At 40.6% G+C, this 15,023-nt stretch overlaps 1 protein-coding gene across 1 annotated transcript in view; it reads right to left on the bottom strand.

Moving 5' to 3' along the window:
- The window catches only part of arrdc1b (arrestin domain containing 1b), a 67,483-nt gene that overhangs the window by 20,647 nt on the left and 31,813 nt on the right, over nt 1–15,023 (bottom strand). The window contains exon 2 of the mRNA XM_080418595.1: nt 12,497–12,607. Within this exon, the coding sequence (XP_080274721.1) occupies nt 12,497–12,607 (111 nt within the window). The remainder of the gene's footprint in view (nt 1–12,496; nt 12,608–15,023) is intronic.

Genomic DNA, 15,023 nt, shown 5'->3' on the forward strand with positions numbered 1-15,023 from the left:
TGGTATGCATGTCATCGTGAACATGCAGGTCAATTCCCCTACAGAGGCGGCTGCGGGCGGTTGTGTGGATGAGCGCGCATGCTGCTTGCTACACTCATGCATGTGTGTGCGCGCGTGTGTGTTTATTTTAGCTGTTTATCATAGCCCTGAGAGCAACCGCTGACACAGATATATCCAGGTGACACACGGGCCACGCCTACCGGGCTTACCTATGTCCCTAATGGATGGGGTTTCAGCCACAAACAGGCTTTACTGTTCAAACACAGCCCTGCTGAGAGAGATACTTTCCCCTGCTGATAACGCAGGGGGTTCACACAGCTGAGTCTAATCACACATTGTCAGAGGAAATGACAAACTACAGGTTTTGTGAGTGAAACGCAATGCGTGTCGGCTGGGAAAAGTTCAACAGTTTTCCCAGCAAAGTCGATCAATGATTTACAGAGCACAGCCAGGCTAAAGCTGTGATCGACCCAAGACAGACGGCACCTCTCCCTTCCACCTGAACATCAAAGGGCCAACGTCACTCTCTTGAGAGTGTACAGATGACTATTTGGTGACATTTGTACACTCTCAAGAGTTAAATTAACACTGTGGATTTTACCGTGCACTTCTCCCCTTTACAGACTAGATGTGTTGGCACTGTGTTTATGATGTCATGATGCGACTGCACTATTTACTGTGCTATCTATTTGTTCAGTTTTACAGCATCAGAAATCAGAGTGGGGAATATATCCTAGTAAACAAAATTAAAACCCCAAATTCTTGGCAGCTGTAAGTTTGAGCTAACGGCATGTTGAAACTCATATCGCACATTATGTTTTGTGTAAAACACAGAAACACTATTTCTGTGTTTTACACAAAAACATAATGTGAACTTTCATACTATGTATCTACAATCTAAAAGTGTGTGTTTTGTGTCATTTGCATTGTCCAGGTGACATATCTACATTGTAGATGACACGCAGGTACTGTATATACTTAAAAATTACCGTAGTGATCCCAATGCTACTTGTTTGTTGACTTCCTGCCTGTTAAAAATCCATCAGTAGACAAATTAGCATTCCTTAAACTAAATGCAAATACAATTGAGGTAATCCTATCTGTTCCAATCCAAAAGGGATGCTCTTCTAGACCAGTTGGGAGGTTGTGACACACATCAACATGGGGACCAAGTCAACTGTCTTCCATGTAGGAAATACCTCCAAACTACAGCAATTCTTAATACAGCAGGATGCTGCTGAGACTATATGCCTTTATTACAAGTACATAAAACTACTGCAATACTGTCCCCCAATAAGCAGGGGTGTAAAGTAACTAATTACAGTTACTCAAGTACTGTACTTAATTACAATTTGACGTATTTATACTTTACTGGAGTATTTCCAATTTTCGATAATTTTACTTCTACTCCACTACATCTCTGGGGCAAATATTATACTTTTACTTCACTCCAATTATTTGAAAACTTTAGTTACTAGTCCTGTATTACTTTTGAATACAGGACTTTTACTTGTAACAGAGCATTTCTACATTGTGGTATTGATACTTTTACTTAAGTAAAAAAAATGGAGTACTTCTTCCATCACTGCCAATAAGTCAGTTACACGAGAAGAAAGGGAATGCCACCGCGCATCAGCCAGGTAGCGGCAGGTCCGATGCATCTCAGGAGAAGGACACTGCAGCAAAGCTAACGAAACCACTGGAGCGGTACGGACTGTTACGTGACTTTATTATCAATAAAGGTGCGACGTGCACCTTCACTAATACAGGCACTTAACAGACTGTGCTCCAGTAGTTGCTTTACCTCAATTACAAGAGATTATAGATTCAAAACACAGCCGCTAGTCTGCTAACAATAACAGCAGAGAGAGAGACCACATCATGCACTCCTGTTTTTGGCTACACTTCACTGGATTCCAGCAAATTCCATTTAGAATGGATTTCAACGTCCCAGCCCCGGAAACCAAGGTCCTCTGCAGCAGGTTTAATATACCCAAACTCACTCACAAGACACTTGGCAGCACTGCCTTCACACATTATGCTCCTAAGACCTGAGGCCGATTCTACAAAATGTCTTCTAAATCCTAACAGTTTTTTGAAAAAACCTATGTTGCTATATCAGTGGTTCTCAAACTTTTTCATGTCAAGGACACCCAAAATGATATGTATTTGGCCGCAGACCCCCATCTCCAAATATGTTGTTCCAGGGACCCCCAGAAGCAAAGATTTGAGTTACAAATGTTCGCTTTAAAAATATATATTCAAAGATAGCGCACTATGAGCTTGTATATTTGCTATTTTTTAATAGCCCAACAAAATCAAAAAATGACACACAGATGCGTTCCCGGTCTTAATGGGTTAAATGATGAAATACCCTGCACAAAGACATTTGAGAAGCAGAGTTGGTGGATGCTTTTAAGAGGCACTTGTTTATCATAAAGGAAGTTTCCTTGCATAACGTACTCATCACATACAGTAGCACATGGATCACAATGGATGCATACAGTTGGATTTGTAAAAACTGTGAAAAGAAGATACTTCATCCATACTGAGCATCACATTTATAATTTTGTAAACGTCCAAAAAAACTTATTTTTTTTATCACTATTTTGAAAATAGCCGATCTACAAGCTCACAACACGTCGAATCGCGAGCTTGTAGATCTGCAATTTTCACTACTTTTGTGCAACACTTGTATGATGAAGTAGGGCATTAATTTACGAAAAAGTATCCAAAGTCGAAATATGGAGATACACTGTTTCTGCCGGACAGCAACGATTTTTATTATTAATATTAGCTTTCATTAGGCCCTTTCCCTCTCCTTCAAAAGCAGGAACATCTTGAGCGCATCGGACCATTAATTATCTCCATAAGCCAAGAGTCCAATTAAATTCTTCCAGATAGTAACATCAACACCAAACACTGACCTCATCAAGGGCAACCTTTCCACTGCTCTTGATTTGCTGACAAGGGAAATACTTCAATATGAACTTCAAATGCCTCACTGCCCCAACATTATCAAAAGTTAATTTTGGGTCCCGGACCGCTGATCGGACCCGCTGACAGCATGTCGCGGGTTCGAGTCCCGATCCCGACGACCTTTCATTGCTGTAGGGGCAACAGGCAGCCACTGAACCAAAGATTCTCTTGTGATAAATTGATTGATATTTTTTATTGAAAATAGGCATAAATGCATAATCAATACATATTATACACACAATAAACACAAACACAAAAAAGCCCAGAGGCTAATTTCCATTGTGGTGCATTGGTGCAGACGTGTGAGTGAGAGTGTATAAGCGTGTGTGTGTGTGTGTGTGTGTGTGTGTTGTGTGTTGTGTGTTGTGTGTTGTGTGTTGTGTGTTGTGTGTTTGTGTGTGTGTGTGTGTGTAAGCTCATTTGCACGTGCGCATGAGCGTGCATGTCATATAAATAGGAACGGGGAGGGGGTGCTGGGGGCATTTGTACTATACTATAAATATTACTGTAAAAAGTACTGTACTTGTCTTCTTCTACAACAGCTGTGGGGACGAGTTTACACATGTTTGCAGAGCTGACATACTGGGCAAGTACTTACAGAGAAATGTCAAAGAAGATGGTACTGTATTAGGTCGTTTCGTTTTACCTGTAGGCCAAAAGAGTCTCCTTAACTGATTTAGCATTAGCTCACATTCCGTGTGGTTGTACTCATCTCACTATGTAGTACCAAAGATAAAGTTTTCATTATTGTTGTTGATGTTTTTATTATTATTATTATTATTGATTAAACAACACATAATGATGTTGAAACTGAAATCAGTAATATGGAAGATGACAACAATAGGCCTATGTCAAGACACAGTATATGGTGCATCTGCCTCAAGCTTGGGTGGGCTAAATATAAAACTGACAGTTTACAAAACAAGCCCTGTGTGTCACCACGCACGCGCACACACACGCACACGCACGCGCACACACACGCACACGCACCCGACGAGCCGCCCTGCCACTCGCAAAGAAAGACAATGAATAACTGCAAAAGAACATGGGAGGGGGTATAGTGACATCACTAGTGAGGCATACCACATTATCAGTCAGCCACAGTCAGGTCAGTGTGGCTGTGTGTGTGTGTGTGTGTGTGTGTGTGTGTGTGTGTGTGTGTGTGTGTGTGTGTGTGTGTGTGTGTGTGTGTGTGTGTGTGTGTGTGTGTGTGTGTGTGTGTGTGTGTGTGTGTGTGTGTGTGTGTGTGTGTGTGTGGTCTGTCATTTCAATGTATTTACTCAGCCCTTGGGGCACAGCAGCCCATTTTCACAGCAGAAGAAGGATGTTAAACTGTTGGAGATAAAGAGGATGTGAAATTTAAGCAATATTACACGAGTGGGTGGGTGTACTTTACCATAAAAAGGAGGAAAGACATGCACATCCAAACCCGAAGTTGGGCACGTGCTGAGCGAAGAAATGTAACATGAACACCAAAAGGGAACGCTCGCACACGCACACTGTGGGTTCCATGTTGCAGAATTCTTTATCGCAATTGTAGGGCCTACCTCTGTTTCTCTGGAAATACATGGGGGTCTGACTGACCATTTGCCAAAATAGGCTACTGTATATAGTCCCAGTTTTCTGAACCGTTTCCTGTTCCAGTAAATTTTCCCATAACTTAACTCTCTCAGTGCCAAAGAAAAAAAAAATCATACTTTGCCAGCAATAAAAAAAAAAAAAGTGCTTAGGAAGCGAGATACAGCCTTTTTCAGTTATAAGTTAAACAAGGAGTGGATGGAGCTGCAAATCTTCAGATAATGATATCTTGGGTTCTGAATTTCTTCTTCCAAAAAAATAATATATATAATAATATATATTTTTTTTAAACTCTGGATTTTTCGTTCTGGCAATGAGGGCATTCAGAAAAAACTCGGGATATCTCGTTGTGTGTGTTAGGGTTAGGGTTAGGCACTGAGAGAGTTAATTTGATTGGCCCAGAAGCAGATTTGAGCTGGAAACATGTGAAGGTGTCATTTGTGTTTCCAGTTCAGACCTACTGCAGAGCCAATCAAACGAAGCTATGGGAATATTAACTGTGACAGGAAACAGGTACAGGTATGCCACCTACACCTTCTGAAAACTGCTACTACAGTTATACACAGAGCTGATTGAGCTAATGATTTCTAGAGCTTGTGGTTTCCCAAACTGAATAAATACCATACATATAAACACAAAACTGCCTCGCTAGCTCAATCTTGTTACAACAAAGATATCTGCAGGGGGGGGGGGGGGGGGGAATGGAGAGATTTTGCCACTAAATTACGTATTAAACTGCCTGCGACTAGCGCTGTGTCACCGACTCACCAGCACAAGTTTATATCTTCACGTTATCCATATTGGGACCTACAGTATAGGAGGAACTGAGGAGTGACTCATTCTCCGAGGAACACCAACAGATCTAGCATGTTTTGTGGATTGTCAGTGATCAGTGTGGTCAAAGTTGCATCAATATTCTGCATTCTGTCTAGGGTTGGGATCTAACACAGAGGAACCGGAATCCACTGCATCATATTTGTTACCGTTTCCAGAACCACACTGTCAGGGTCTCTGGTATGTGGACTTCACGTCTGCTATACAATTACAATACGGGTGGTTCTCAAAACATTTTAATTTCAAGGACCACCACAACTCTGAGAGTGTACAAATGGAACCAATTACGGGTCCATTTGGTTCCATTTGTACACTCTCAAAGTTACAGACCTGTAAGGGGTCCATTTGGAACCAACCTCAAGTAACCCAGAGGGTCCATGGACCTCACTTTGAGAACCACGACAATAATATGCATGCAGTACTATATGAAAAGTTGAATTTGGATTTATCCTTTTTTTTAATGAAGACCCAAAGAAAAAGGAATTGTTAACTCTCTCAGTGCCAATGAAATAAAAAAATATGTTCATACTGTGCCAGCATATATATATATATATATATATTTCAAAGTAAAAAAAAAAGTGCTTAGGAAGCGAGATACAGCGTTTTTCAGTTATAAGTTAAACAAAGAGTGGATGGAGCTGCAAATCTTCAGATAATGATATCTTGGGTTCTGAACATAAAAAAATAAATTAAAAAAAAAACTTTTTTTTTTTTTTTTTTTTTTAACTCTGGATTTCTCGTTTTGGCACTGAGGGCATTCAGAAAAAACTCGGGATATCTCGTTGTGTGGCACTGAGAGAGTTAAAGGGAATCCGTTTGGATCCTAACCATAATTCTGTCTCTCTGTAGTCCCTGGACAGCCGCACGCACGTCGGAACAGCGTGCACCGTGTGTAGTCCACTCCCTGCACAGCGTGCATGTTAGCTTTCTTCGCTTCTTCACTGAGCGCTCTTTGATCTAACAATAGGCCTGATTTCAACACGCAATCACTTGGAGAAATGATGTATTCTTTTTTTATGATTTAAGCTGATCTAAAGTGGAGTTGACAATCCCTGCAATAACGGGCTCAAAACCAGAGATGTGTGCGTAGTCGGTTAGTGAACATAACAGGACTGTTACACTACAGAAGATTTTCAATCTAATCTTTTGCTCAGACTGTGAAACCTAATTTGTGTTAAAAGAAAACGTGTCCACATTTTCCCAATGCAGTTTTACTTGTTTCAATAATGTATTACAGTTACCTGGGTGGAGGTAGTTTATGAACTTTCAACGTAATGTCACCTGGTTCTAGAAGAGTTCTAGAGAAACAGATTGAGCAGCAATGTAGGAAAATGTAAGTACCGTAGTACACAGTACAATTCTCAGTGTTAATTTAACTATGTAGAGTGTACAAATGTAACCAAATGAACCCGTAAGATTCCATTTGGCTCCATTTATACACTCTTCAGAATTAAATTGACTGTTTAGGCCATGCAACCCCCTTGGAAGATTTATTTTTGTTTTAAATAATATAAATAAGATTTAAGATGCATAAAATGTGAAGATGTTTCCCAACCCTGTTTTTGAATAAACCATCAAACGTTGTATCAACTCTTCCACACAGCACTAATACACAAGGGACGACATTCAGATATTCATTTCCCAATAGTATATCGAAATAAAAGGACACATCACTGACAGGGCTGTCATTGTTACAAGCTATGAAGCCATCGCTCCCAGAGGACCGCTGTTGTGGATTTCTGTGGCTGGGTTATTCTTCCAGAGAATTGATCAGGAGTCGTGAGACAAATGTTGAATCTCAAGCGTGGCTTTATTTATGCAATGCAGACGTTAAAGGGATAGTTCACCCCCAAAATGACATTTTTTTCTATCGATTAGTCACCCCATGGAGACTTGAATTCATGGATATTCTTTTGTTTTTGTCACATTCCTAAGCCAATAATTTGATGACCGGCAGCGGTTCCGGTAGGAGACACAAAGAGTCTCCTTTGTGTCTCCTACCGGAACCGTTGCCTACCGGTCCGCTGGTCATCAGATTATTGGCTTAGGAATGCGACAAAAACAAAAAAATATCCATGATTTCAAGTCTCCATGGGGTAACTAATCAAATAGGAAAAAAGGTGAACTATCCCTTTAAGTCTACAGAGACATATAGTGCAGCAAGCGTGATACAGATTGTCGGAGGCCCATCTACCCCGACATTGGGTATTATACAGTCATTATCCCTCATCTTTCAATACATCTATAAATCATGTCATGTCTCTTAACAATAGACTTTTGCCATCGCATGGCCATCTGGCCTTATCTCGGTCCTCTAGGGATTTAGGTACGTGCCACATTCACTGGTAGTTACACAACTTTCCTGGCATCAGAACGTGTTTGTCCACTGGTTCCCACCATGTGCAGTTTGGTTAGGCACGTTATGACCTTCGTCTTTCGCCTGTCATGAGAAGGAGACTTTTTTGTTATTTCCTAACAGGCTCTTGTGTTCTTGGCAATATTGTGGAGCCTTACATCAGTGGTTCTCAAACTTTTTCATGTCAAGGACCCCCAAAATGATATGTATTTGGCCGCGGACCCCCACGTCAAAATATTTTGTTCCAGGGACCACCCCAGAAGCAAAGATTTGAGTTACAAATGTTCGCTTTAAAAAACTATAGCATTCAAAGATTTGCACACATTTTCACGATAAAAAAAAAAGAAGCAGATCTACAAGCTCATAGCGCGGCTATGAGCTTGTAGATCTGCTATTTTTGAATAGCCAAAGTAAAAAAGGTGGTAAAAAAATATTGTGATGCATTTCGCTGGGGACCCCCTGGAAACCCCTCAAGGACCCCTGGGGGTCCCCAGATCCCACTTTGAGAACCAACGCCTTACATTACCATTTAGTGACATTTACTGGTGATATCTATCCTGGAATACATTTACAGTGCTAGATTACATGTTCCTACGCTCTCTTGCCATCTCACTGATGCCACTACACCGTCCTGACAGTGATAAACACCTTTCCCACTCGCATGAAATGCCTGTAATTTATTGGTACATTTAATTTTGCCGTCCTGTGGGAACAACCGCAGATTTCCAATCCTGGTATATTTCATACCGTCGATATCACGTCTCCATGCCTTGTTATCTCGCTGCGTGAGCGCGAATATAGAGCATCTGTTTACCGCTACGGAGTAAAATGTGGTCCCTCATGGCTCTATACTCGATCCGCTCCTTTTTCTCCCTGTCTAAACAAAATCCCTTCACAGAAAACGGCCAATCTACAAGCACACACAACGCATCGATCTGCTATTATGACCCGAATGTTCGCTCCGGAATTGGGATGCTATGGTTTATATGGTTAAAGGTAGGGTAAGTGATTTGCTTTGGTTAAAATAAGTGTTAAATAGCTCTATATTCTCATTGCTATAGAGTGTTTGTTCAGTAAAAGGAGTCTCCCATGTCTCTCCAGCTCTTTATTAAACTGAAAATATGCATTTTCAGTGCTCTCTCCTGATTGGCTTAAACGTTGTCACCTACCTGAAAATGTGCATTCATTCCGTTTACTAAAGAGCTGGAGAGACCCCTGTGACAGAACAAACGCTCTGTAGCAACGATTACTATCAGAATATAGTACTTTAACCGTACTTTAACAAAAACAAAAAAACATCACTTACCCTACCTTTTAACTCTGGGAGTGTACAAATGGAACCAAATGGACCCTTACGGGTCCATTTGGTTCCATTTGTTCACTCTCAGAGTTAATGGATAAATGACCATTTGGGATTTTACTGTGCGTGCTTACAGTATACCTTTCATAAACCATTACACAGACATGAACACATGGAATAATAAGCACAGAAAAACAACTGTAAAGCGAATTCCGCCTTCAGCGACCACAGCTTCCGTTAGCGCCGACGAATACATTGTAAAGGTTACTCATTCGATTCCCATCACGTTCTATATCTATTCTATTGTCCAGACTGTTGCATGGATGCAGTTTGTATTGTGGTCGTGTGTTCAGAAACATTGCACTACTGCTGTATCTGAGAGAGAGAGAGAGAGAGAGAGAGAGAGAGAGAGAGAGAGAGAGAGAGAGAGAGAGAGAGAGAGAGAGAGAGCTGGGGTTAAGCATTGAAGTGCTCAGTGATGTTTTAACCAGCGCAGATTACATGGTCTAATGACTGTCACTGAGGTCCACATGGCAATTTGCATTTTCAACAGGTTTCACGCATGCATGGCTCTCAAGCACGCGCACACGCACACACACACAGAATTACACAGTACACACACACAACAATAGGTTGTCTAAAGTCCTCATTTCCGAGAGGTCTAGCTAAGCGCCCCAGTGTTGTTAGGCCCTGGTGGCACATGGTGAACATATTTGACCGTATATGCAGCCTCACTGGCTCAGGAGGTTGAGTGGCCATCTAGGAACAGTAAGGTCCCGGTTTGATCCCAGCTCCTCCTGTAGCTTTAGTGTTGAACTGTCTCTGTGAGAACACACCGAACTAGACCTCTCCCCAGGTGCTGTTAAATAGTTGCCCACTGCTCCCAATAGTTAGAATGTGTCAATGCGGATGACAAATCCCAGGTCCAAATGTACCTGGCCAGCAGTACCCCAACAACAGCCAGTGGTGGAAAGTAACTAAGTACATTTACTTAAGTACAATTTTGAGGTATTTGTACTTTACTTGAGTGTTTCCAATTTCCAATACTTTTACTTCTACTCCACTACATCTCTGATCCAAATATTGTACTTTTACTCCACTACAATTATTTATAGTTAATATTTTAGTTAGTTATTCATAGATTTTGATTATTATTACAAAACATACATTAACCACTTCAGACCTATATACATTTCGGCCATTTGAAAATAGCCAATCTACAAGCTCTCAATGCGTCGCATTGTGAGCTTGTAGATCGGCTATTTTCAAAAGATTTTTATACATTTGAAAACTTGAAATGGGACATTCTGTATAATGAGTACTTTTACTTTTGGTACTTAAAGTACATTTTGATGCCAATACTTTTGTACTTTTAGTGAAGTACATTTTGAATTCTGGACTTTTACTTGTACATTGCAGTATTGATACTTTTACATAAGTAAAACATTTTAGTACTTTTTCCACGACTGACAACAGCAAGGCCTCATCAGTGATTGGTAGACACTCATTACTAAGTTTGATATCGGAAGAGCGACGCAGACACCAGTACACCTAATTCATACTCCACCGTACGATGGTGTCCCATGCAAGCCCACAAAATGTCACATTGTGAAGCATTGTGAGCCTTCAGCTTGTCACATTACAATGCGTTGTGAGCTTCTAGATCGGCTATTTTTTGCGCTGGACGTCACACCATCGTATGACTAAGTATAAACCAGGCTATAGTCTTACAGGGGTCAGTACATTAGTATAGCTGGCTGGGGGGCTTCCTTCAAGTATACATACATAGCTGTAAAAAACGCTATTATCTAGGGCTGGGCTGGTATGGAATTTTTATTACTGCTGTAAAAAAGCAACGTGTCCTGGCGGTTTGGTGGTTAACTGCACCGCACAGCCGCCCTACTATACTATTACCACACTAATTCACTGCACAGTAAGTAAAGCCTCTACAATCATATATACTAGGAAAAAATATATATAAAAAAAGTTTTGTGTTGAACAAACCTCCTTCTTGAATATTCAATTACCCTACAACATGTCGGTTATTGGTTATAAAAAACAGTTTTATTTTAAGTTAATTGCCCAGCCCCAGCTCTTTCTAATGGTTACACCTGCCTGCAGCTTGCACTACACTATGGTTGCACATGCTGATCATTACTCTGGGTACCTCACAGCTAAATGCCTCAATGGAAATGAAAACCATACAGTAGGGTAGGCTACATCAGCAGAGTGACTACTTTGAAGAATAGCTGTGTGCACCCCTCAAGATGTGGTGTAGCCTCGTGTTGCTAGACGATCAGAGATCTCCGTCTATCGATAACGTCAAGTGACATCTAAATTCAATGCAGATGTTTAACAGTGGCGAGAACAGCCGTTAACAAACATAATGTTTACTGCTTTGAAAACAAATCATATCACTATCCAATTATGAAAATTGCATTGGTTCTGCAACGCAGTTTATTTTTTTAATATCCAAATTGTTTCCGCACAGTTTTACCAATGAAGACTTGGGAGACCAGTCTAGCTGAGCCAAGCGTTTATAGACTGACTTGTGGTCTAAGGCTGTGGTTCTCAACCAGTGGTCCGGGGACCACCAGTAGTCCTTGGGGGGGGTACCAGGGGGTCCCCAGCTAAATTAGTTAACATAGCGTTACAATCATTTTAACCACTTAGCTTTGGCTATTCAAAAATATCAGATCTACAAGCTCATAGCGCGGCACCGAGTGCCTTATATATGTACCTTATAGTCAGGTGTTTTGACAGGATGCAGATCACTACCAGGACAGCATGACTAACATGCTACGGGTAACGACCTGATTTCCTGTGTGGGGAACCAAACGTCTACAGCTCAGTCAAAAGGAAATCCCCCCCGACCATGTTACATGGCTTCTGGGCTACAAGTATGGATGCTATGCTCACAGAAAGCCCTAAAACCTTCTACCATCATATTCAATAGAAGACGACCACACTTGAAAGTCCGATTTATTTTATTTTATTTAATATATTTTATTTGTAGAATCCAAACAAATGTTTTGCTCCCTGTAGCCCTAGACCCCTAGTAGTCAGTGTTACTGTTCTGTCTACAAGCAGCTTATCCACGCTACAGGTTGAATAATGATGATGGCTATTTTACTTGATTGAATTCACACACTGTTCCATTACCTGGCATGGTGGCACATCCTGAGTGTTAGTTTCACTCATTAACTCAGGATTATGCTGTGCTAGGGCTGACCAAAAATACATCGAAACCGACCTTTAGAACCAATAACCGACTTTTGTTTTTTGTTCTCTTATATCAATGAATCAACATGAAAAACGTCTAGTAGTAGTAAAATATAAATCGTTCATTAATCGTAATTGAGGCAAAAGTTCAAAAATAAATGATATTGATTTGAAGTCATAACGCCCAGCCCTATTGCTGTGCACTGTAGAAACTTAAATGACCTCACCTTTGTCAGTTACAGACAGTGTGCTGTTGAAATATTGCTCCTCCAGCGTCCATGAGGTGTCGTTCATTTTGTTGGAAACCCCACATGAGCCCTGACAGTTCACTTTGATGGCTGGGGAGAGAGGAAAGCAGGGAGTCAAAACATTGTTTGTTCAAACATACGATACATACTGAGAAAACAAGCAGTGATAAATAGTTAACATAAGAATTATTGTTGTACTTTAACCTGAGGCTTTTGTGATCTCATGTTGGACCACAGTTTACTTTGTAAATAATATGCTATTAGCTTGTTTCCATCCCTGTAGGTTAATGACATCAAAGACCTTTCAGAGGATTTGCTGTGGCCAGAACTCCTCAATACAACGTGTCCTGTTGTGAGCTTGTAGATCAGAGATTTGGTGTAAAGGGAAAAAAAGGGTTTGGGTCCAGGACAGACCCCTGGAGAACCCCGGTCAATGAAGTATATAGGGGTTAAGTAGTTATTTCCCAAATAAATGTCCTTGGAGCTTACCCATTATTACTAACAAATAGCACTGCTTTGAAACCCATGTAGTGGTTGCAACTTGCAAGAGCACTCACAAGTTCTGGTACAGAGTTCCAAGTACGTTTCTGGCCCTATTTTCGCCAGTGCCTTACCTATTATCCCTAAACTTCTTTGCCATATTTTTTACTATTTTTAAAAACATTTTCAAATTGTTCAAATAGCCAATCTACAAGCTCACAACGTGTAGATCGGCTAGTTGAAATAGCAGAAAATAGCAAATAATGTAGATCATGTTTGCGTTCCCGGTTTGAATGGCTTTAAAACGAGGCAAGGGTGGGGGTCAAGCTTTGATGTGAGCTGGGATGTGTGAGCCTATACAACTCACACGCTAGCTTCAGCTAAATCAGATTCAAACCGTTCCCCGGGATCTAATTTGATCCTTCGATGATCTGACACATCCCCGACCCACAGACACGAAGCCGATTACATGTTTACGGGGCGGGTTGTGACTCCACGTGGCTCCGTCGACACAGTGTGAAAAACAGACCTCGACCACACTGCGCACACTAATTAGCATGAAAATGACCCAATCGAGCGCACAAAGCACCGTGGCGTACTTAATCATAGTGCCACTTGAGGCGGCGGTGGGTGTATGGAGCCTTATTCTCCTCTATAGTGGTAAATAATCTATCAAAACAAAAAGACTGTGTGGCTGTCGGTCGGGCAGATAGACGAGGGAGTGTGCAGCCAGCACCCACATAATTGTCACTGAAATAGAAGGGATCCAGTAATCCGATTCTGAACTGGTGATCTTGTGGTTGACATGTTGGAACATGTTTTCATCTAGGGATGATGATGATGATGATGATGATGAGTGGTGGAAAAAAGTACTCACATTCTTTACTTAAGTAAACGTATCAATACAGCAATGTAGAAATACATAAAACGTAAAAGTCCGGAATTCAAAATTTAAGTAAAAGTAAAAGTACAAAAGTATTGGTATCAAAATGTACCAAAAGTAGAAAGTATTCATTATGCAGAATGGCCCATTTCACAAGTTTTCAAATGTAAAAAATCTTTTGAAAATAGCAGATCTACAAGCTCACAAGCTTGTAGAAAAGGTCAAAATGTATATAGGGCTGAAGTGGGTAATGTATGTTTTGTAATAATAATCTAAATCTACAAAGTAACTAGTAACTTAAGTTTTCAAATAATTGTAGTGGAGTAAAAGTACAATATTTGCCTCTGAGATGTAGTGGAGTAGAAGTAGTAGAAGTACTGAAAATTGGAAATACTCGAGTAAAGTAAAAATCACACCCTGTGTGAAGTGGGCGGTGTCTTGCTAGCTAATCACAATACTGAATGGAGTCAACCAATCATGTACAAATAATAAATACATTTATTGAAACACTCTTTATGATGGAAGAAACCATAACTTAAAAAAAACCAATTTATGTTTTTTTTTAAGTTATGGTTTCTTATATAGGGCTATGCACATGTGTCATGTGACACTGGCCAATCACAGTCCTGAATAGACTGTGATTGGCCAATCACGGTGCAGGGTTAGGCGGGGTACTTTTTGGCCAATCACAGCGCAGGATTTGTTGTACAAATATCCAAACCTCACTTATAGGGGCGGTTTCACCGCCCAAAAATACCTCAACATTGTACTTACAGTACACAGTTGAGTACATGTACTTAGTTACTTTACACCACTGATGATGATGACAATGATGCAGCAAGTTATGGATTATACCAGTGAAAGTGGCCTTTTGTGGACTATGTGGTTGAACTTGAACACGCGCCTCATGTACAACGCGCTGAAACTCTTCTTGAACCTTAAATGTCCATGTATATCAATAAACTGTATATACCAGCAGTTATGCTCAAGCACCTTTTGTCTAAACCTCATGTACATACCAAACGGATGGATATGCTATGTGTAAATATGTAGATACCTTTTTGTTTTTTTTATTTGTCCTTGCTTCCAACCCCCCTTCTTTGTTTCTTTCTCTTTCTGGAAACAACAAATACGATGGAGCTT

This window comes from Gymnoscopelus braueri (genome assembly GCF_963280865.1).
Source record: "Gymnoscopelus braueri genome assembly, chromosome: 22".
In the NCBI taxonomy this organism is placed as follows: domain Eukaryota; kingdom Metazoa; phylum Chordata; class Actinopteri; order Myctophiformes; family Myctophidae; genus Gymnoscopelus; species Gymnoscopelus braueri.